The 23823-nt window shown below is 43.0% G+C and overlaps 2 protein-coding genes across 2 annotated transcripts in view; both read left to right on the top strand.

Annotated features, from left to right (window-relative positions):
* The window catches only part of grid2 (glutamate receptor, ionotropic, delta 2), a 584280-nt gene extending 570240 nt beyond the window's left edge, over positions 1–14040 (top strand). Inside the window, exons 15-16 of the mRNA XM_008279344.1 lie at positions 2782–3022; positions 13582–14040. Of these exons, the coding sequence (XP_008277566.1) occupies positions 2782–3022; positions 13582–14040 (700 nt within the window). The remainder of the gene's footprint in view (positions 1–2781; positions 3023–13581) is intronic.
* Positions 14041–20719: 6679 nt separating this feature from the next.
* On the top strand, positions 20720–22061 carry atoh1a (atonal bHLH transcription factor 1a). The gene is made up of 2 exons (XM_008279343.1): positions 20720–21002; positions 21217–22061. The coding sequence occupies exons 1-2, from the start codon at positions 20720–20722 to the stop codon at positions 22059–22061; spliced, it is 1128 nt and encodes a 375-aa protein (XP_008277565.1).
* The last annotated feature ends 1762 nt before the right edge of the window (positions 22062–23823 follow it).

Here is a 23823-nt window from a genome sequence, read left to right as displayed (position 1 = left end):
TCATACGCCAGCGCTGGCAGAGCTGCCATGCGGCGAGACTGAGAATCGAATCGCTGACCTTTCGATTATTTAGCCACAGCTGTTGAATTTTGTTCAGTTTTCGTTGAAGATCTGATAGAGTTTGTAGTATCACAAACACAGCAGAATTAAAGGAACCAGGAGGGAGATGGTACTGTAGACATCCACACAGACTGTTTTATATGTTCTGTTGTGTTTTTCCTGATTCTGACTGTTGAGGAAATTTTCTGTGATCTACATAAAGTCCAGTAGTCCGAGTTGTCTTTGTCTCGTTTTATTCAAAGCGTTGAAGGTACAGGTCATACAGAATGCAAGCAGTCTGCAGGAGAGTACACATGAGTGCAGGCAGCATAGTATTCTTATACATGTACAGGCGTGGTCTTTACTCCAACGGTAGTAGAACAATGCTGGAAAACAACAGCTGGGTGTACAGGGTGCACTCATCCACAGACATTTAGAAGACTAAACAAGTAGGATCAGGCATCAATAGTCTAAACACATGGGATGCACAACTTCTTCTTCCCATGTACAGCCACTAGTGTTTACCTAGATGTTATGGGAACACATTTCTGGCCTGTAACCTTTCCACTCAGCTTTAATGAAACTTAGAGAAACTTGCTTTGACATTCTTCATGCAGATGCAGTATTTTTCCATTACACTGACTACTTTATCAACTAATTTGTTTGATTTTTTAGTTTTCAAACCCTCACCTGGGACAGGGGCTGAAACTTAGCTTTAGCTCGATGCATTGGATGTACGACATCAGCTGCATTTCTTTCTTGGATGTGACAATTTTTACCTGGATGTTCTTTATCAAATCAACTGCCACAGGTGCTCGTTGAACAGCCCGATCTTCGGCGTGCCAACTTGCGATTCAACGGCGTGCCCGGCGTGCAACAGTCAGGTGTTTTTGTTCCTTCAGCAATCAGCAATCTAGAGGTGGTCAAGCATGAAGCAGTTTCAGAGGCAAAAGCTCTCTGTTATACAGTATAAAAGTAACTAAACAACATGTTTGAAAGAAGAAGGAGCAGAACTCACTGCACTAAAGAAGAAGAAATGCAGAGTTGATGTGCCAGTACGCTGCTGCCGCTATCAGCACAGATCAGTTCAGTTTCATTTGTTTTGATTCCATATTGCGCCGCATCAATATGAAAGTCTTGTCTAATCGTCGTGCTAATCTGCACTGATCTGAGCCAAACAATTCTACAGTCGGAAGCAGTTGGTGGACATGATCTCTCATTAGAATGACTCTTGGTGGATTTGCTGTTCTAATTAGTTTTTTGTTCTCTTATTGCCTTTCTATCCTCTGGTCTTTTTTCTCTTCTCTTCTCTTCTCTTCTCTTCTCTTCTCTTCTCTTCTCTTCTCTTCTCTTCTCTTCTCTTCTTCTTCCTCCTTCTCCCATTACTCAGCCATGTACTCCCCTCAGTCCTACCTGCTCACAAAGTGATGATAGAATGCCCCTAAATGAGAGCGACATGTTTATAGCAGTGTGCACTCAGCCACTTTGGCTGATTTACATCGAAATGATCCATGTTTTCTCGTTATTGTGGATGAAATTAATTATGTAAACTATCTGCAAGGTTCATTTGCATTTCTTGATTGATTTCAGTCAGTTCTGTGTGTTCAACATGAGGAAAAATGAAGATGAAAGATGGGCGCTGTCATTCATGCTGTCATTGAAATTGCAAGAGGCGTTTGCCCCGAGAAAGTTCTGCAGATAATTGCAAACATCTGTCTCTGTGTGCACATGTATGAATCCTGGTTACGTTTGCCTGCATGTGCATTCAGTCAAGTTTGCAACTTTGTGCACGTCTGAATGAGTATCTGCCTTGTTGTTGCCAGTACGGGTGGTGGCTTAATTTATCAGCGGGGGATTATTTTCGTCTCCTCTGTACGTATGTGTTTCTGAGAGGGAGGTACATGCGTATTCCTGGATTGCCTCCTATTTTGCCTCCGCCGTTGTCTCTCTTTCTTTTCTCTCTCTACTCCACGGCAAATCGCCTGTTAAATATCTGTATGCCTGTCTGTCTGTCTGTCTGTCTGTCTGTGTGCGTCTGCAGTTCTCCTCCAAACCAAAACGAACGACCCAGTTAAATAATAAGCTGAAGGCTAACAGAGGGACCCCATCAACCTCTGAGCTGTATCCTCTCTGAAGCCATCAATCGTGGGACTAAAGCTAGGCTGCATAATGACATTGTGGCAGTGTACTCGTGCTGTGCTGCAAAACATATTAATGTTAGCCATAATGAGTTTGACAGCCCAATATGGTTGTCAGAGATCAGGGAGGATTTCAACTGGCAAACACTGCCCTCAAATGGACGAGAGGAGTTACAGCAGCTACAGCATGAGCTGCGGCGTCGTCGGGTTTCGTGCAACCGACTTGTGCAAATGTTTTCTTCATCCGTGATTGTTTATCATCATTTTGACTATGTGATTATTAAAATGGTGCTCAGACACCATCAATGAGTTAATTACTCTGACTTCCTGATTGTTGCTGCTGACTTTGTGCTCAATCATTCATGGATTTCTGCCTTTTCACACTTATTTCTGTATGTGTTGGTGTTTTTCATTTGGCAGAAAATCTGAAGTTGCTGGAACAGAGTTTTGTAGGTTGACAGATTTCAAAACTCAGGTGTTGTATTTTACCCGACTGATCCGTTAACTAACATTTTGTAGCTTGTGTCAGTGTGCGTTTATAACATGGATGTTTACTGTACATGTCTCTCTGCTTACACGCTGGTGTCTCTCTCCTCTATCCCAGAATCTTGGAGCTCCAGCAAAACGGTGACATGGATATACTAAAACTCAAGTGGTGGCCCAAGGACAGCCCCTGTGACCTCTACAGCTCAGTCCAGACACGACAACGCGGCAATGCCCTCGATATCCACAGCTTCGCCGGCGTTTTCTGCGTCCTGGCAGCCGGTGTGGTCCTCTCCTGCCTCATCGCCATGGTGGAAAGCTGGTGGTCACGAAGGAAGGGATCCAGGGTCCCCTCCAAGGAGGTAGGGGGGATGGATGGGTGCTTGAAAGGAGGAACGAGGGTACAGAGAGAGGTGTAGGGCCTACGGTAGCGTGTTGTGAGAGGAAATGAAGATATGCAATAGATAGAAGAAAGGGGAATAGAGGGATCAGGATGAGGACAAACTGTGGGAAAATAAAACTGAACAGAGATTGATGATGGTTTTAGTTTCAGGTGCAAGCGGAGAAGAAGAAAACTCAAAGGCTAGACTTCATGGCCGATTACTCAAAGTCAGGAAACATGAGTAATAGACGTATTAGCCGAGCCGTCACCGTGATGGAGATGTGACACTGACAACATGTTGAATCGTGTTCCCAGTGTCACTTCTCCTGAACTACATTTGCTCACAAGCCACTACAGCAGTACGCTCCTGATAGCTGCACTGGAATTGTTTTAATGGCTAGGCTTTTGCACATTCTGCCAAAGCATTGATCTTTTAGTTTCACAGTATATAATGCTCTGGACACATACGAAGAAAGAGAAAGGTCAAACAGGACTCGAATACCTTCAGAAGCCCACGAGAACATCGCAGTCACTTCACCCACAATCACACTCTCCGTCAGCGCGTAAAAGCATCCTGTCGCGTTATTATTAATCCCAATTGTTTGTGTAATTAAAGTTACCGTCAAATTATCGAAATGATTAACCAAAGAGACATTCTCTGCCAAAAGCAAATTGAATGTGAATGTAAACTGAATTAGGCAGCAAATTTAACTTGATTGAAGAGAGCATTAATTTTTCCCCTCATGTGGTAGTCCTTCTTAGTCCTCATTACACTTCTGCCAATTTCTAGAGATGCCAAATAAGATATCTAACATTAAGCGTGATGTAATAATTGATGGCAGGGGTGACGTTTGCTCTATACTCACAGTAGACACACAGGGGGAGAGGTTAGGTGACGGTTAGGTGCTAAATAATGAAATAGCAGCACATCTAGACAGCTAAATATGCATCCCCCCCACCTAATACCATAATTCTCTGCAACACAATCACATTCCAGATCCTCAATATTGATAGTTATTCTAAATTTACTCTTTTAAAACTAGCCACTATTTGCTCTCTTGTCTCTACAATGCATTCAGCATCCCACTGCTGCTGCTGCTGGTGTCTAGCAAAGTCTTTTCTTTTTCTAATGTTTAATTAATGCTGTTTTGATGGTGTTGATTAATTTAAAGTGATGCAAACACGTCTGTGTGAACGGGATAATCAACCATTTATTTTTCTGCAAAGTTAATGTTTTGGAGAAAAGAGGACAACTGGCAGCGTTAAAAGCAGAATACAAAAACAGCCCGAGGGCCCGTTGGAACGCTGCAGACCAAGGCAGAGTCAGAAACACTGACTCACAGTATTAACATGGATATTTATACCAGTGTTCTCCCCTCAAACAGTGGCAACACTCCACCTTGTAAATTAGCAGCAGCACCCTGTGAAATATCCAATCAGGCTATATGCGGTTGATCACCTCAGCGGGGATATCATTTGAGGCAATCAAAATGACTCTGGCAACGTCGTTGTCTGGAAGGAACCCTGCAGTCTGTTGTGATGTGGCAGCTTTGTTTGCTCCGCCATGAGATAAGGCAGGTAACGTCTTCAAAGAAAACCCCAAATGGCAGCATGATTAGCTGCTTTTTTTCTGTTAATGCACTGTATTTACACGAGCTCAAGTCCTTTCCACTGGCGATAACCACCGCTGGAGCCTCTCTGTTTCTGTTATCCATAAAGGTTTTTAAACCAGCTTCCTCCTGTGCCTAATGGTACTAAAACACCGATGGAGAAAGTGGTCATGTAAGTAACTTTGATCGAAATTGCAGCAAAGTATGGCAAATTCGATATGCAAAACATGCCACTGATGAACTGAAAGAAATGTAATTATGTGTGAAATAATATTTTCACTTTTGGTTCAGAGTTAATTATTTATGTGTCGGTAACAAATTAGACTGAGGCATGAAGCAGCACAGATTAATTTTTAGCAGAAAATGTTTTTTGCCATCAGGTAAATTACTTCCCCTTCAAACAATTGCTTTTTCCCTTCTGAGGAAGCTGTTTGATAAAGGCAGGTTAAGGTTAACTTGTGGATAATGACTTAAGAGAATTAATGCAGAACGGTTTCCTAACCTATCATTAAACATTCAGTCCTTATAGAAATAAAACCAATTTACTGACAACCGCAGGAGACGTGTTTTTAACATAATGCATTACGGATATTGTTGCCTGCTTATTAAAATGCATTTTAAAAAGAAAGAAATGTTGACCGTTGCACACATTTGGGATTTCTATTTGAACCTCCCTGCATGATTCTGACTAGAAGTAAGAGACGTCTGTTCCGTCTCCTTAATTCTCGGTTTCCTGCTCTTTCAAAGTCCCAATAAGAATAAATTAGAAAGGATGACAAAAAGATGGGAAATGGAAATAGTGACCCAGGATGATTTAGAGACAGATCAGGTTACTTTTCATGATAAAAGACCAATAACACCAGTCATCTAGAAAGTAATTTAGAGGAAAGTTTCAGCAGGAAAACTCTATGAACCATTGGTTCCAAATGATTAAATGAGCGAACATTTATATCTCATCCGAAATTATTGCATTGCTACATGACTGCAATTTCAAAATTCTAGATTAAATCTTCAGCGACGGTAATGATGTGACTGTGAACGGTCTCTCACATGAAGGGCAGATAAAAACACCACAAACAAAAATTAGATTTGTGAGTTATTGCAGGCAAATAGGTGGTTTGTGACTTGAATGATGGCCGTCATCAGCTACGCTGTGCACAGGCCTGTTTGGAAGTTTTTGTTTACTGCAGTCCAACACACCACCTGCAAGAGATCAACAGCAGCAAATGATTAGTTGCATTTATTACACGTCCTTTGGGCTGTTTGTGCATTGATCTATTTAATTGTTTAATTTCATTTGCACCCCATGCTCTTTCCTCTTTAGAAACACAATCGCTTTAAGGCTATATTTGAAGATGTGATACGGGGATTTCTGCACTTCTGTGATCAGACAATCGATGTACGGCCGTGTGCAGATTCCTCCCGTCGTAGGCAACTTGCCATGTGCAAGTTCCCCATGCATCTGGCATAATGTGTCACGAAGCTGACTACAGGCTGCAGTGAGAACAGAACAACATGTTCAAGAGCTAGTTGACTGCAATCCAATCTGCTTAAGCTTAATTTAGTTCCTTTTATACGCTGTAATTTCATTCTCTGTAATCTAATTGCGTTGGTAAATCAAACATTAGATATTTGCCCAGTATGTTAGAGCCCTACTGGGTGTAACTGAAACAATTTTTTTTAATCTGTTAGTTGATTTAGTGTCTAAGCAGTTCTAAATGACACATGTTGGATGGCATATTCCTAAACATGAGGGTGTCTAATATACACATGCAACATTAGCATGTAACTGACTCACAGCGTCTCCCTTTCTATTGTCAGGCAACATGTTTGTTTTTTTTGTCAGCGGACATGCAGGCATACACACACACCATATACCCCCTACCTCCAGCTCCCTGCTCAGTTAGCAGCTTTAATCTGTCATTCAGACCAGTAGTCATGTCTACCACTGAGCAGCCACAAAGACGTTGAACCCAAAGTCATGTTAAGCACAGTGTGGTTCAGCCGCAACACAAACAAACACACTGGCCCCCCTGCTATCTTCATTAGCCACGAAGAGCAGCCACTGGAATCAGCCCCTGACTGAGCGCAAGAGTGGCGTCGCGTCAGCGAATAGGAGGGACAGCGGGGATTTAAATGGTAGTCATCTTTGATTCTCTTTGTAGATCTTGTTCAAGGTGTCGCGTACGAGGGCATCAGGCCGCTAAGGTCACAGGAAGAAGGAAGTCACACATGGACTCACTTCATAAAGTACAATTCCATTTCGTGGTCATATATGCAACATGCGTTGACACCAAGCCTGTTATGTGGATGAAATATAGCCGAGTACTTCACTGAGAGTCAGTGATGTAGTCACTTTGTATGCTTAGATGGGGGCGTGAGATTTTACTTGAATATGAATCAAAACAAAGTATTGAAACAGTGGGAGTTAAACAAATGCGATTTCTCTAAGTTAAGTCCAAACTTATGAAAAATCATTAGCATCTCCGCTTCCATGGTGAAAGTGCAGTCGACTCAGTCAGCCGTGATTGTTTTTGATGGTTGACCCCTGGCATTTATCCTTCGCCCTGTCACAGCATTGACCTATTGATTGCCGTCGGTACAGCCCAAGGTTTGCCCGGAGCAACAACAGAACATAAAGGAGTCAGTACGCTTCAAACAAAGGGCTTTGTCGGATCATCGAACGGCATCTGAAGGCTTCCACACCTACACTTTTTTTCCGCATCAGAATCGCGTCAGATAAAAAGTAACTTTCTGAAACCAACAATCTGTGAAGCGCACTCTCAGTGAACGTCCAGGTGTGTGGAGGTGAAAAAGTGGGCGGGATTTCAACTTGTCTTTTTAAGCTTTTCACAAAAGTGTGGAACAAACAAAAATCTGGAGATGCTGTACGAATCCGTTGAGTCGTGCTTGACTGTGAGAACGACTTGAAGGCAGCGCTCACCTCATCAAACTTCGAGATATTGTTTTTTCATTTCTCCTTAAATAGCTCTGTCATAATATATGTAAAAACAGTGGGAATGCCGTACTGTGATCTCAAATCACCATCTGTGCCGAATGTTTCGAATGGGCAACCAGCTGCAAAGATGGCTGCTGAGAACAGAGCAGGAGAAGAGTCAAGCTGGGACCACTGCGGCATGTCCTGACTCAGTGGAGGAAGGAAGACAAATTTAAGTCAACTTCAAAGCAGCTAATTAGATAAATTGCATATGTTGCAATTTATCGACTGGGGAAATCTCTGCCGCTGCATGCAATTTGGCCTTAGTCATGGCCAATGGAGTAAGTCTGGTGTGTTTAAAGTCATCCAACTTCCTAAAGTTAAATTAATAAAGTGAAGCAAACCATAAAGCTTGTAATTAACTCCACCAGACGCTTTGCTCTCTGTCAGTTTAAATGAAAAACTCGTTGGCCTCCGTCTTACTGTCACAGCGAACGTTGAAACCGCTCGAGACCGCCGCACTGGGCCAAGAGCATGTGGCTCTCTGTGCGTTTTTTTTTTTTTTGCAAGCTTCACATAAAATCGGAAAGCCTGGTGACCCTCTCTTTATGCGTGGGCCTAGAAAACTTGGCTGCATAAGATACACTGGCACCAGGAAGATGCATTGGGAGTGCAGACTTGGCATGAGGACTGCTTCCAATGCCCTGCTCCAACACAGACGTATATAGACTGTCTGTATCGAGAACCTCGTCTAATATCAACCACGTCGTGATTTATGTGGTTTTCTCAGCAAGCGCACAAATATAAAAGTGAACTAATGCACACTGAGTGCAGTTATATCACCGAGGTCTGCTCTTTCACAGATGTTTGTCGAGCGAGACCAGCGGACTATGTCGACAAAAGTACACATTTAGAGTGCTAATGATGTCTAATTAGGAAATTACAGACGTGTCCTCATTTGCCCTCCTTGAAGATGACAAACAGCTTCCTCGAGTATCTCTGCTCTTATAATAACACACACCAGTGAGCTCGCCCTCACACCTGCATGCAGACACATTATCACTGCCTCATACTGAGCTCGCCTCTTCCATCATGTCGGGCTTGCATCACAATAAGGAATGCTCGGACTTTGTGTCAGACGCGCCATGTCATTAAACTCATTAATGCAAGCTGTACATTAATTCAGTTTGTTTTGAACATGCTTCATAAAGCCCAGGTAGATTGGGTTCATTCCTTCTCTCGCCAAGCAGCAAGAATCCGGTTATCTTCAAGATGGATGGAACTCACTTATACTTTGTAATCACTGGCACAAATCATCGCCACGTTCATCCATCAACTTCTATGGCCGAAGCAAACGCCGCCACTTGCCATGCACCCACACACATGCTTTCTGCATACGTGACGACGCACAATCCACTGTTCAAACTCTAACACAACTAAACTGTGTATGTGTCTTTGTGTTTTCTATATATACTAAGTCATGCACAATCGCATACTGTATATGTACATGCCTCTACATTCATACTGTACGCTCTAATGTGTGTTAACCGCTTTCAACCGTGTTTGTGTTCGTGCTGCAGTTCTGTGTTGTGGAATGGCTGACATTGTTATCTTCAAGCCTTGCTTCTTGGTGTTTGCTTATTTCTATCGGGCTTACGCACTCACAAAACACAAACGCGCACACCCTTCGACGGAGCCGACTAATGTGGGTAACCAGTGATAAGAACTGTATCATGACTGAGCACATTTCACAGGGATGTAATGTACGCAGAACAAAGGGGAGTGGCGTAACTGTGAATCAGGAGTCTCCCTGCAAGCGATTCCTACTATCTTGGGATCTTTGATAGTGTATTGTAATTTGGTAACGAATAAACATGCATTTTACCTACATTTTTTTTTGTTGCTGTGTATTACTACACTTCTATTGTGCTCAGAAGCTCATTTTGGGGTTGGTGCCAGGGTGGGTAATATGGGTCGATATAATGGTAATGATAGTGCTGCATAGCTGGTGAAAAACTGATCAAGGTGCCCTGAAGTTGATGCTTTTGAGAAACTATTTCCAGACGAGTGTCCAAAGCCCATTTCATTCATAACAGGGCAGCTGTACTGCTTTATCTCTTTTGGCCTTATATATATATATATGTTCAACCAGAAGTTTGTATGAAAGAGTTCTGTCATTGAAAACGTCTTTAAATTTAAAAATTTTAAACCGAGAACAACTACGAAAATAATCCTCATTGTCAGAACTCTTCCATAATGGTAACATCTGTGGTTTCGACCGTGTCTGATATATCATATAATTCATGTAGACTTAGCATGAGAAGAGCTGGCACTTTCTTGTGTATCAGGTTGCTTTGGTACACACAAAACTGGCGACCTCTTATCACTATTTTTTTTTTTGTTGAAGTTTGTGGTTTGGATGGGAATTGCCAGTCTCCTCGTTCTAACTCTATGTAATGATGTGTGTCACTGTGGCTCAAAGCTCTCATATTGCCTTTTTTGTTTTGTTTTTGTAGATAAGTACTCTGTGTTGAGGGGTGTAGCGGGCGAGGGGGAGAGAGAGAGAGAGAGGGGGAGAGAGCAATACAAAATGGCATTTAAACATCTCACCTTTCCAGGTATATAAAGACTGTGTGAATGTCTCTCTGAGGACACAGCACAGAGCGACCTGCTTAACTGTGTGTGCTGACTGACTGCCATGTCTTTCTTCTTGCTCACCCCCCGCCCATCTGTCTCTCCAATTTACTTCTCTCTTCTCCACCTTACCATCCTTCCATCTGCCTGATCTTGTCTGTCACTCATCCCTTTTCTGACTCCGTCCGTCTGCCGTTTGTCTGCCTGTGCGTCTGTTTGTTTTGTTGTTTGTTTGTTTGTTTGTTTGTTTGGGGCTTGTTTTAATCTTCTCACTCAACTTGCATGCACACAAACACACACAAAAACCACATATGAATTACTCCACATCTCTCTGTCATCACCTCTCTTTCTGACTCTCTCCTCTCAACCCTTTCCACACACACACTCACACACACACACTTGCACGTCACACACTCACACCAGACACAGGCAGATGGCCCATCTGCCAGGCAAGCTGCCGACACGTGTCCTCACAGCCCCAACGAGCACCCTCTTGCCCTGGCCAGTCAGACCCAGAACCAGAACCCCAACACTGGCAACACCACCGCCCCCACCGCCACCCATTACCAGCCCCCAGCATGCTGCGACATCCCCTGCGCTCTGATCGTGCAGCACTCCTACGAACCCGCCAACCCCTCCGAGCTCACCCCCAAAATGAGAATGACCACCTTCACCACCTCACCTCCCACCCCAAGGTTATACATACAATAGAAGATAGAAATAAAAGAATTGGTTAGTAATGCTTGAAGACAGATGCTTTTTTTGAAATGTCATGATACATGAATGATAATTTATTAGGAGAGACGACGGACATCAGGGAGCAGGGTTCAAACTTTGGTATTTGCACGATAGCAAAGCTCTCTGCTGGAAGCATAAGTACCTCTTTTTTTAAAATGTTTGTTTACCTGGCACGTTGCCAGTTGACTATATGTGCAATAATGCCTTTTCGCCATTAGAGGGTGCCGTCTCTCTATGTAGAGGCAAGTAGAGTATCATCTTTAACCACACAGTTAAAGTTAAATGGTATGTAAAGTTACAGATGCAGGTAAAAGTCTGCAGTGAAATATTTATTTTATGTTACGTAGAGATTATTGCAAAACCTCATATTCCTAATGAAGCCAAAAACCGTTCTGTGGTTTTAACTTGGCTTTCTTCTCCAATTAAGGCCTTTTCATCACACAGTGATGTGTATTTCATACATTTACATTTATTGCTTTATTTCTGTCATTATAGATTAGGATTATTTGGAGGATTTAGTGGAGGAAACCTTTACATTTTCTCAGTAATATACAGTGGGTGCAGTCAGGTCCTGCCACAAACCTTCCACCTTTCCATGCCTTAGACCCTTTTGCTCACTCCTTGTAGTCACCCCTTAGTCTCCTTTCACAGACAGCAGACTGACCATTTGTGATTCACTCTTCTCTTTCACCTCCTTTCATTTCTTTTTAATACCAACTCTACCCCTACAATATTCCCCTCCTTCAAACTTTTAGTCTGTGTATGATAGTGTCGCGACAAACGTTAGTGCCCCCTCGTCCTCTCCTTCCCCCCACTGTCCCTCCTTTAGATGCTAACCAGAGGGAACCACTGCTGGTCCCCTCTGCCCGTGAGCTACACACAGTAGGGCCAGAGCCCCTCCAGAACCCCCAGACCCAAAGGACACGGTCAGTAAATCTGTCTTTACCCCCCCGTCCCCCCCCAGTGATGTGACACACCAACTTATGTGAAACCCTCACGCTATCCACCACCTGCCTCTAAGACTCCTCTGAACACCTGCACTTACCTCCCATAAACCTAGAGAAGCACATTGCCACATGTATGTGGACAATGCACAAAAAAAAAAGAAGTGTCAAAGTTTTGGAAACTCTCCACAGCACCTTCTACCGTTCACCCGAGTCCTCTCCTCTCTATACGCTCACCTCATTCATTGCAAACTGAGCTGCCCTGCACTACTGTCCACCCTCCCCTATGCAGTGAAAGCATGACACACCTCTCACTGAGTGTTACCATCCTTTAGACTATGTGGATAAGTTATTCATATGTGAATATAGACGTATATAATGTATGCTTTGTAAATTTTTTTTATAAGTTTCATTTAACTTATACTGTAAGTTAAGGCTTAAGTTAATGTATGTTCTGTGTTTTTTTAGGTGGAATTGCTAAGATTGTTAAAGCCATGTTTTAGTTAGATCATCTGCATTGTGCGACGCAACCGATAAATAACAGCAGCTGTAGCGGTGAATTATGTCCCAGTATGAATTCACTTGAAAATGAGATGTCAATCTCAATGTGAATTATTTTTTTTGTACAGTTATCATAATGCTATGTAAATAAAAGGAACCAGAACAAATCTATATATATATATAAATAAGGTACTGTTGAATACTTGGACTGTCTTCCATAGTATAAGTTGCACTTGAGGTTTAACACTAGATAATGTATGGTAATGCTTGCTCGATAATAGACCTAACACCCTGGAATCCCAGAGCACACAGCATGACGGCGGTGTGTTTTATGTGTGTATTCCAGATTATCTGCACCCCCTTAAAGACCTTGTAGAAGTGTGTGTATGTTTCTCTTTTTTCAATATCCTGACCACAGCTCAGAGTGTGCTTCTCTATCCTTCCCTCCATCTTTCCCTTCCTCTCTCTTTGCACCACCCTACTTCCTGTCACATCCATGTTTCCCTGTCACCATCAAACATTTATTACTTTTATTTCTGCGTCACTCTCATTTTCACACTTAACAATTGTAATTATCACAATTTGAATCTCATTTTTATTTGTGCCTTTGTTTGGACATGTTTGCGCATTGTCTTGCCCTCATCACATCACCATCTACTTTGTCCAACGCCCTCCTCTTGGTTTTATAATTATCTTTACTCTCCATTTATGCTGGTCGGATGGATGACATCCCTACTTCTGAATACACCCCATTCTTGTCCCCCTTTTTTGAACTATATCCTCTCTGTACATGCTCTGCTCTGTTTCCTACATTGCTCTCTCCATTTCCTTACTCCTCTATTTGCTCTACCTTCGCTCCTTTTCCTTCATTCCCTTTATCTTCCTTCCTTCCTTCCTTTATCAAACATTCCTCAATTTGTCCCTCTTATCTTCCTTTTCATCTCCCTTCTCCCACATTCTCATCTCTCTTATCCTGCCCTACTGCTCCCTCCTCCCAATCTCCTATCCGTAAACACCGGATCTTTTACCTATCCCATACCTTTCCCATCCTGCCTTTCCAACATCTTCTTTCCATTTCCCTTCCTCTCCCATGGACGTCTCTCCCCTTCATCCATTTCCCATTGCCACGACCTCTTCTCCGTTCTCCTCCCTCCCCGCCCCTCCCCACCTGCAGGACGATAAGGAGATCGACCTGGAGCACCTACACCGCCGGGTTAACAGCTTGTGCACCGAGGATGAAAGCCCCCACAAGCAGTTCTCCACCTCTTCCGTCGATTTAACACCCCTTGACATGGATGCGCTGCCCGCTGCTCGTCAGGCACTCGAGCAGATCAGCGATTTCCGCAACACCCACATCACCACCACCACCTTCATCCCTGAGCAGATCCAGACCCTAAGCCGTAGCCTCTCTGCCAAAGCCGCCGCTGGATTTTCTGCTGGTTTCGGTAGCGGTGGCGGAGGCGGCCTCCAGGACCACCGGACTGGCGGGGTTGGCCCTTTCCGGCAGAGGGCCCCCAATGGTGGCTTCTTCCGCAGCCCCATTAAAACAATGTCCTCCATCCCGTACCAGCCCACAGGTCCAGGACCCAACTTCGGATACGGCAATGATCCAGACAGGGGCACCTCCATATGAGGAGCTGCTACAGGATATGGTTGGTTTCGAGAGTAGAAGGAAGAGGCGAGGTGGTTAGAGTCTGTCGATGGGGTGGTAGAACAAATACGTTGCGGCTAAGTGAAAAAGTCAGAAGATAGGAATGTGTACATAGGAATCTTTCTGTTTTCAGTTTCTGCTTGGGTGTTTCCGAGGGGTGTCTATTTTGTTCTCGGAGAAAACGAAGGAGGTGGAGGTCTGTTGGGGGCGTTTCCTTATCCTCCTGCAAATCATGCTGGTGAGGTGCAAGAAGGGAGAGAGAGAGGGTAGGGAGGGGCTTGAATCTTTGCTTTATTGTTGTTGTTCTTGTGATTGTTTGGGGGATTATTTTGGGGGATATGTGTGAAAGGGGATCTTTTTTATTGTTTGTTTTACAACATGAGGACTGCCTCGTGTAATGGAAAAATCGCTGAAATGACCTGACTCCTACTACTGTCTGAACCCCCCCATCGGAGGGTTTAGTTTATACTAGTCCAACACCAGGAAATACTTCTATATTCTTGTTAGCTCGAGGGCTGTTATCGGTGGATAAGTGGCGGTCTCTTTAGCCATGAAACAACTCCAAGGGGCTCTAACTAATAAGCAATTATCGGGCAGTTGTTTTGTGGAGGCATATATAACATATAGTTTTGTCTGTAGCCCTGGGAATACATACAGCAGCCCCTTGTAGTGTTTTTGAAGAGGCCCCCATCTCAGTGAATATTGGAAGATTCCTCTTCTCCAGTTTTACTCTGCCTTTTCACTATGTGGGAGTCCATACTCAGTTTTCTCTTCTCTGGTGTTGTTTCACCAATACCTGGGGTTCTAAATGTGTAATCATCTCCGAGATGGTGTCCACACGGTGGCCTGACTAGACCTAAGACTTTACAGCTGAACACATCCTGACACCTTCGCGGTGCATCGGTCTGAAAACTGTTGAAACGCCATGACAGTGCAACAGTATGACACTGTAGAATCACCAGTTCGGTGCGTCGATCTTAAACTACTTCTGCCATTTTGGTGCATCAGCTTGAAACTGTTTTCACCATTTTGATGCACATTAAACTCTTTGTCAATCCCACTGCACTGTACCAGTGCCCACAGACCTGTAAGTGATTGTATGTAGATCTGACCTTTTCTTTTCTCACCTGTACTGTGCTATCTGCTTTTCAAGTCAAGGTGAGATCCTCTAATCAGACTCTCAGAGGTATAGTAAAAAGGGATGATATTAAAAAGCAGCTTAAAGACTAAAAAAGAAAAAAAAGGAAAAAAAAAAGAAAAAAAAAACATAAAAGACAAGCTGAAAGACTTCAAAAAGCTTATGCTTATTATATGTCTTTTATTGAATTTTGTTTTTGAAAAAAAAAATAGATTTTAATGCGTGGAATGTGTTTTGGTCAGGAAGTACAAAAAATAACATTGTTCTGAGCTGTCTAATTGTTTTTTTTCTCTCAGCAAACTTTGAAAAACTGCTAAATGAGTGCTGTAGTCTCTGGTTTTGCATCATTAAGTCATTCAAACTTCTATTTTTTTTATTTTATTTTTCTTCTTTGTTTCGCTTAATTTTTAGTGCAACCATGGCCCGGGTGTTTTAAAAGATAAAAGCTCATTCTGTAGCGTCATGTCACATTCAAGTTCATTGATCACTTCTTATCAGGTTCAAGTGGTGAAATGGAGTCGATTTTGACGTTGAGGAGAAGCCATTGCAACAGCATCTTCAGTACAGGCCTTATATGTCAACTAGCTAGCTGTAACCCTCCAAACTTCCGGTCAAACCCAAAATATCAACGTGTGCTGGAGGCACGTAAGAGCAGCGGATCGACGGTCGTGCTTGTAGGAATGTCTTGGAAGAGTCAACGGCCATCGAAACCCAATGGCTGCCTTTTACGCGATGAGTCCAAAATACACTTCTATTTCATATCTCTCATGTTAAGGGTACTGTTTATATAACGTGTTTTTTTAAAGTGCCAATTAATTAAAAATGAGACCATTAAGGTGCATTTTGGGGGTGGGTAGCGGGGAGCGGTACATCAAGAACATTAAAAGGAATATTTTGTGGATTAGGGGGTGGGGTTGGTTTAAAAAAAATGGAACCAAACTTTTTACACTAACACTGTATTAATAATTGATAATGTTAGTTGTTTAGAACAAGTTTTCAGTTTGTTATCTTTAAGAACTAAAACTGCAAAATGTTGTGTGTAGAGAACTCAGTCAAGCCACAGTGTTTTGAAGCAAGCATTCTTAGGCATTCTTTTTCTTATATTAGTCTACAGTATGGCTATTGAATGACAAATAGGACACAGACGTTTAAAAATTTTTATTTAGTATAAATGAAAGAGACATTATGAAAAATGTATATTTTACATGTTGATGCTATTTTTGTTTAACAAAAAAAAAAAGAAAAGAGTATATCATGTTGAGCTTTAGTGTTGAGTTGAGCAGTCCCGTTACTGCGTTTGGTTTCCCCCCCTGTCCTGCCCATGGTAAACATAAAACACATACACAAACTTTTTTCGCTTCTCTCATGCCATCCTGAGTTCATTTTTTATTCATTTGCTGGCTAAATAACAAAAAGTGGCAAGTTCACTAAAAAGAAAGCATGCACAAACTTGCTGTTTTGCTATCTGTTAACATTTTTAATTTCATGCATAGAACTACAGGATTTACTTGATAATTTTCAAAAATTTATGATGTACAGTATTTAATATAGGCCTATTTTGTTGTATGTGTTGCATATTATTCAAAAACCGAACAAACTGGGGCCTCTGTTACAAGTGGCAAAGCTTTCTGTGTATAATTTGTCTAATAAACAGGTTTTCTACAGTGGGATGGTATTTGTTGTCTTTGCTAATCTAGACAACCGCAGAAATAAATGTCGCAATTCAAACCAAAAACAACAAACTGTGAATAATCACTGTTGAATTGTTTTGCTCTGTGTGACCTTTGACATTCCTCGTGTGTCTCCAAATATATACTCCCTGAGGTTTTTTCTGTGAATAGAAGCTCGACAACCAAAACAATACTTTGTGAATCACCTGCAGACTTCATTGTACAGTATTGACTTATAGTATATATGGTTTGTCTTTATTCTCTTCCACTACTGTTGTCTACAAGTCATAGCCTGCTGGTAAGTCGATGCAGATACTGGTAAGTAGCCATGCTTCTCTTTTTCTTTCCTGTTATTATTATGCCTTTTTTTCTTAATCAAAATTAATCATTAGACTGCGTCACTAAAAAAAGAGAAAATCCAGTTTTTTAAAAGTTCAAAATTATAATAAAGAGTAGTCTGTGGGGAGTTGTTAACTTAAGCCAGTGTAATTTTTGACCTTTATAAATTTTAAAGAACTCCCTTGATCGAGAACAGGTAAGTAAATGAAATCCATCGATGCCGCGGGATGCCGTTTAATTATGAAGTGATTTCACACACCTACCAGATTTAAGGATGGAGAACTGGGTCAAAGTTAAAGGAGAAGGGATGCAAACACCGACCGTAACATTTTAAATGAGTTTTGCTGATGTGAGATGATTTTTATGTGCGGAATAGATTTTAAAGTTCAAGCCTGAGCTAAGCTTTTGTGTCTTTCACTTCAAATAGGCTCTCACTTCAAAGGCCTGCATGCTGCTGTTAACAGCTGGATAGGCACTCTGCTGAGGACGACTGCTGTCAAGTTCACTGGAGCATTGCGCTGTAGTGGCTTCTTTTGACCAGCTAGTGGCGCTGTTTAGATCCCTCTGAGTGTCTGAGATCTTTATGTTGCTGGTGTGCAGTTTGTGCTCAATGACAAGGTGAACAGGAGTCAGGCTTTGTCAAAACTGTTGAAAATTAAAGTAAAAAAATCATTTATTCGATGGTAACTGAACACGAGTGATTGGCAGCCGACTTGAAAGGAAGCAACACATTCAGCAGCTTCATGTTACTGATTTTAGATTTTGTGTTTTTCAAAAAAAGGGAAGCAAAAATCATTCTCCGCTGCTTTTTTTGTTGAAGCTTTGCCAGCATTTAAACTGCTGTGACGGATGTTTGGAACAAAGCTATAAAAAGTTGCATCAGTGCAAAAGCAGCAATGTGGAAACACTTTGTTATAAGTGGCCTAAAGTTTCTGCATTCATACATTTACCAAAGTAAAAGTGTTCTGAGAAATATATATATATATAAAAATGATATGACTGGATCAGTAGTGATGCACAGGAAGTCAGAAATAATGCAGGTACTTGAGATGATGTTAGAGTTTATGGGCATAAATGTTGATGGAAGTGGATGGATGAGTAAAAAATTAGAACATTTTTTCCTTTTCATGTGTACTACTAGAGCAAATGTACTTTATTTTCCACTACTGTGCCTATTTCTAGTAGATTGCACTTATATACTCACAAGATTTGTATTTTTCCTGGTGAGTGTGCCTCAGAGACGAGAATCTTTGCTCTTGTATTTTTGGAGCACTTCATCTAAAACAACCGTGGATCTGGATTTAGTGAATTACACAGAGACTACAGTTACGTTCTGAGATCCCTGTCCAGCTCCCCTCACTCCAGTCTCGTGCCCGTCGCGCCCCGGTCTCCCGGGAGATGGGAATGAGAAGGGGCAGCACGCAGACTCCTCTCGCGCATTGGAATGGGAGCCCGCCCCTCTCCCTCGAGGAGCCCCCCAGGCGTGACCAATGGAACATAGAGTCTCCATTGTGGCCGCGACACTTTAATAATCGCCAGCTACAATATCCAACCTGTCGGTAGCTTCAGGAGCCCGGCCCGGCCCGTTGGATGGGGGGCTTGTAGGTGGGAAGAGGGGGCGAACGCTCGGCGCCAGACCTCTAGCCCGCAAGACGTCCCCATGATGAATACATGAATAAAAAATAGAAAAGATTGATGTCGGGTTATCTCCCGAAATTGTGGGATTTCTCCCCACAAAATGCATTTTCCCACAATTTAGAGTTAACCCTTAGAAGTCTCATTTGTGGACCGAAACCCATAAGCTACTTTAGAAAGCCTGTTTATGTGTCACTTATGATTGTAAACAGATTTTGTTTGGCTATTTTATGTGACCAACAAAACGCCTGGACTAGACAAAACTTTGCCCCTCTTGATCAATTGTGCCTCACACATTGCGCTGATGTATTTAGTCCAGACTATATCCTTCTTATTCTAAATCGACCGCGGCAATTAGGCCTAATAGCCAATTTAAACCCAGCAATTAGCCCATTGTTCTTTAGGCCTTAAAGTTTGCATCTCAGTAAGCGTGGTAGCTTTGATCAGCAGGCTGCAGGTGGTTTACCCACACAGCTGTAATGTGGGTAAAGTTTGTTTTTCCTGCCTGCAGCTTTACAGTCTTTGCTCTCGGCTCTTATTCAAGTTGCCCCTGACCAGGAGGTGTCTGTGAACGGGTCTCTAGCTCGAGTGCTGAGGTCTAAGAAGCTGATATTTTACATGTGAGCTAGAAATGGCCTCTCCTCGGAATGATTGGATTTCAGGGTCAATCGGTGCAACAATAGCTCTGCTAGAGGTCAGAGGTCATGTTTTCAAAAATGCCAAATCATGGCAGGCAGGGGCAACTATACCTCTGTACTGAGGGTCCTCTAGATCAAATATGTTAAAATAAATGTTAAAGTTAAGACTGGAAATAAGATCAGTTGTAGCTTGTGTAGTGTGTCAGAGTGTGTGTGTGTAGGTGTGTGTGTGTGTGTGTGTGTACCTCTGCAGCTCGTGTCAGTAGGCTACAGAAACAGTGTTGAGCGCGAGACCCCTGCTCATGTTTCCGTTCCCTGTGAAGCCCTGTTTTACCGACAGGGCGTTCCGAGGGCTGGATCAAAAGGTTTTAGAGCCGCTACAAAAGAAAAATGGAAACTGGAGATGATCTTAGAATGAATGAATTGACAATGAGCGCGCGAGCCCCAGGAACTACAACATTTTTTGGCTTTATTTCCTCCCCCCTCAGCTGGCTTTTGGTCAAACTTTACTCAGCCAAAAGACTTTCTACAACATGTTCAAACTTTTGAGCCACTGTTGAGGGACGAAATCCTAAAAGTTTGGGAAGATTTGGGGGAAAAAAATATATTTGTTTTACACTTAGCAGATAGTGGCTATTACAAGCCAACATGTGTGATGCACTTTCTCCTGCTAGCTTAGCATCAGGTGGGTTTTGGTGGAAAACTTTAATCAGGTTTCAGTGAGGAACATTCTAGACTAATCAAGGAGGCAGATTAACCCCCTTGAACCAGTTCATTCCCCTCTCTCTCTACTTCCCCCTCCTCTGTCATGTCCCACATGGAGCAGGGACAGGTCGCAACTCTGTCCTGTGCATCTATGTGCGTCTCGCGCTGTCCACGCTCCCTGCCTTACTTGCACGTGCGTCCTGTGGGAGGGTCCCCTTACCTCCCTTTGCGTTAAACACCCCTCCGGTCGTAACGTTATCATAAACAGTCCGGGGCTTCGGGGGGCCGTAATCACCTCTCTCGGGCTTTACCGAGACTTCTCATTGGACGTCAACACGCGACCAGCGCGAGGAGGGGGGCTTCCAGACGCGTGCCGCTTTTTAAACCGACGCCGCGCCTCGAGACACCAGAGAAGGAGTCCCGCACGCGACAAGTCATATTCAACACAGTGCGACAGCAGAGCAGCAGCGCGCGCCTCCGACAACTTTTATTTTCCCATTTTTGTTAGGAAGCAGTTGTTTTTTTGGGGGGGAAACATGGATGTCCTAAGTGTTGAAGACTGGGGCAAAAGCGCACGGGAGGTGGCGGTCCTGGAGGCGCGGCGGCAGCACCTGGGCTGCGGCAGCCCGAGAGCTGCGGACAGAGGAGGGAAGCAGCAGCAGCTCGAGGAGTCCCGCTACGAACCTGGACTGACGCTCGTGGACAGCGGCAGTGACCCACGCGCCTGGCTGGCTCCGGCTTCCGGCACCTGCGCGGCACACGCCACTTCACCAGAATACCTGCGGCACTCGCCGTGCCCGAGCACCGGCTCCTACCACGGTGAGAGAGCCGCTAATAAACACTTGAGTTGAAGAGTCAGTGGAAGCTCTCATGCAACAGGCTGAAGCTGCTGAACAGGCACTAAAAGTTGAACATAGAAGTAGCTCTGCTCTTTATGTCACACAATTAAAACACGTTTATGGATTAATTATTCAGTTATTATTGGTTGTTGTCAATAAAGATCAGCTGCTGAATTTCTGTTTTCATTTTCCAGAGAGTGGCTCCCCGGGGTCCTCGGGCCATCCCAGCCCTCCCAGCTACAGAAAATCTGCCAAGAGCCCCTCCTCTTCCTCGCTCAAAGTCAGGGACCTGTGCCGCCTTAAAGGCACCATCAGCGGGCCCGAAGAGGAGGCCTCCATGAGACAGAGAGCCCCGTCCAGCAAACCGGCCAACGGGATCCAGAGGCAGAGGCGAGTGGCCGCGAACGCCCGCGAGAGGAGGCGCATGCACGGACTGAACCACGCGTTTGACGAGCTGCGCAGCGTCATCCCGGCGTTTGACAACGACAAGAAGCTCTCCAAGTACGAAACTTTACAGATGGCGCAGATTTACATCAACGCCCTGGCTGAGCTGCTCCAAGGTCCGGTGTCCTCTTCCTCTAGCAGCAGCAGCAGCAGCAGCAGCAGCAGCGACATCTCCAACAGTAACACCTCGCCAAAGTGTGACATTATGCTTTCATCCACGGTTGGTTTTGACGGGGCGAAGGACAGGGCTGCAGCGTCCCCGGCGACCTGCAGGACGGCGGTGGCGGCCGGCTCGGGTGGCAGCTTACCTGTCCACCTCAGCGGGATGCCTTTCCGTTCCTCCTTCGACGAGAGTTCGTTTTCCGCCAGAGTCGAAGAAGCGATGTGTTCGCCTTCGCCCTCCACCCGCGCGGGCAGTTCGCAGTTCGGGAGCGAAAGGAAAGAGTCTCCCCGGAGCGACGGAGAGTTTTCCCCGCACTCCCACTTCAGTGACTCGGATGAAATAGCGATGGAGCTTCACTCGAGTGAAGAAGATGATCTGTCAGAACTCAAGCTGCCCACCCACCACCACCACCACCACGCCGTCTCTTTCTAAAATAATTATAAATAAATCTAACATAGACTCCATTAAAGCTCCACTACAACTAAATAATAAACCGTGTCAATCATCCTGCCGAGCCTGCTGCAGTCTGTCTGTCGCTGACAAAGAATGAATTGCCTTTTCAGAAAAAAAAAGTCATCAATTTTTAACAACAAGTGCATTTTTATCCACTTGTTGCATCGTCTAAAGATTATTTTTTATGTGAGATAGGCCTAATTCGGTTCTGCCAATACATTTATATCCTATAATTTACAGTTTCCATGGAGACGTGGCTGGAAGACCCCTCTGCCATGTCGCGCGTAGCACTGCCATGGGTATTTCCCACGTCTCCCCAACCAAAAAAAAAAAGAAGAAAAAAGAAGCTGTCTTCCACAAAAATCACATGGATAACTGCTTATATTTGATAATGTAAAGACGTGTTTTTGTAGCTATGACATGAGTTTTGTTGTGATTTATGTTTTTCACTGATCATTTGTTTGTATAGGATAATGTATTTTGTTTTTTTTGCAACTTCAAAAGTTCATAATGTGCACTTTAAAAATATACGAGAGCCAGAGGCTTCAGAAACGAGACTTTTTGTTTTTCAAACCATAAACAAATATAGTTTTGCTTTGTTTGCTAGCGTAGTACTGCCAACTCCATACAAATAGCCTATTTAATGTAGCCATCATTGCTGCCTTCTTTTGTATTTGTTTTCTTTTGTATCTTCACATGTGTGTCGTTTTTTGTTTTTCTTTCACTGGATGAGATTAATTGATGTATGTAATGTATTTATTGCTGATATGTTTAATTTGATTTGCTTTTTTATAACTTCATAGTTTAAAGTTGCTGGAGGAAAAAAAAGCAATCATTTTTTGCCATTCTTTGTTATGTTCATTTGATTTTGAAAATAAAAAATGCAAACGAAAATGCAATTCTGCTTTGTGTAATTTGTTTCTACGCATCTTTAGACCAGAAATGATTTAATCGACAGTTCAGCCAAATAATAATAATAATAATAATAATAATAATAATAATAAGAGGGAATTGTCGATATTTGTTATGTAAATTCAGTTAAGATCATATTAAAGCTTGTTTAAAACTGAGCTGGCTGAGTTATTTTAAATAGAGCAAATGAGAGAAAAACGTTTTAAATGAATGAATGAATGAAATACAATAAATAATGACAAAAACTTTACTAAAAAGATTAAAAGTAAATAATTTCAGGCTACTAACTGACTTTAAAAATTGCATTGCATCTAGTCTAACGAAATTCCCGCATGCAGCATCATGACTTTTACGAATATATATAAATATATGTATTTTTAAACTTGCCAATAAAATGCTCGGGGCCTAAGTTTTAGGGGTTGATCAAGTGCAGAGAGGCCTACAAGTTTCTTCCTTGACCACCGAGGTGATGTGGTTAAAAAAAAAAAAAGGGTATCTGTTGCCTGCAGACACATAAGCACGCATTTTCACTTAATTAAAGAAGCTTTCAACACTTGATCTCCCTCTTATGTAATTTATCGTAAAACTAACAGCGACGTGAAACGTGTCCAACACGCGCTCGTTCGCCATATGCTGCGGGTGCACGCGCCCCCTGGCCCTCTGTCCTGTGATTGAACGTCAGGAAGAAAAAAAAAAAAAGCTGCAACAACTTCGAGAAACATTAAATCATCGTACAATGTTGTTTTCTGCGCGATAAAGTTCCCCACACTGGTGGACTGCAAAACTTTTTTTTTTTGTTCTGAACTGTTGCCATGTCTTCCATTTGGTG

The sequence above is a fragment of the Stegastes partitus genome, unplaced genomic scaffold (assembly GCF_000690725.1).
Source record: "Stegastes partitus isolate 25-593 unplaced genomic scaffold, Stegastes_partitus-1.0.2 Scaffold155, whole genome shotgun sequence".
Taxonomy (NCBI): Eukaryota; Metazoa; Chordata; class Actinopteri; family Pomacentridae; genus Stegastes; species Stegastes partitus.
This window is presented reverse-complemented; position numbering and strand designations above follow the sequence as displayed.

What these genes read in the sequence shown, in the direction of transcription:
- atoh1a (XM_008279343.1), top strand. Translation starts at nt 20,720, where the DNA reads ATGGATGTCCTAAGTGTTGAAGACTGGGGCAAAAGCGCACGGGAGGTG. An exon ending in GAGCACCGGCTCCTACCACG is followed by an intron (nt 21,003 to 21,216) that starts GTGAGAGAGCCG and finishes TTCATTTTCCAG; the next exon opens with AGAGTGGCTCCCCGGGGTCC.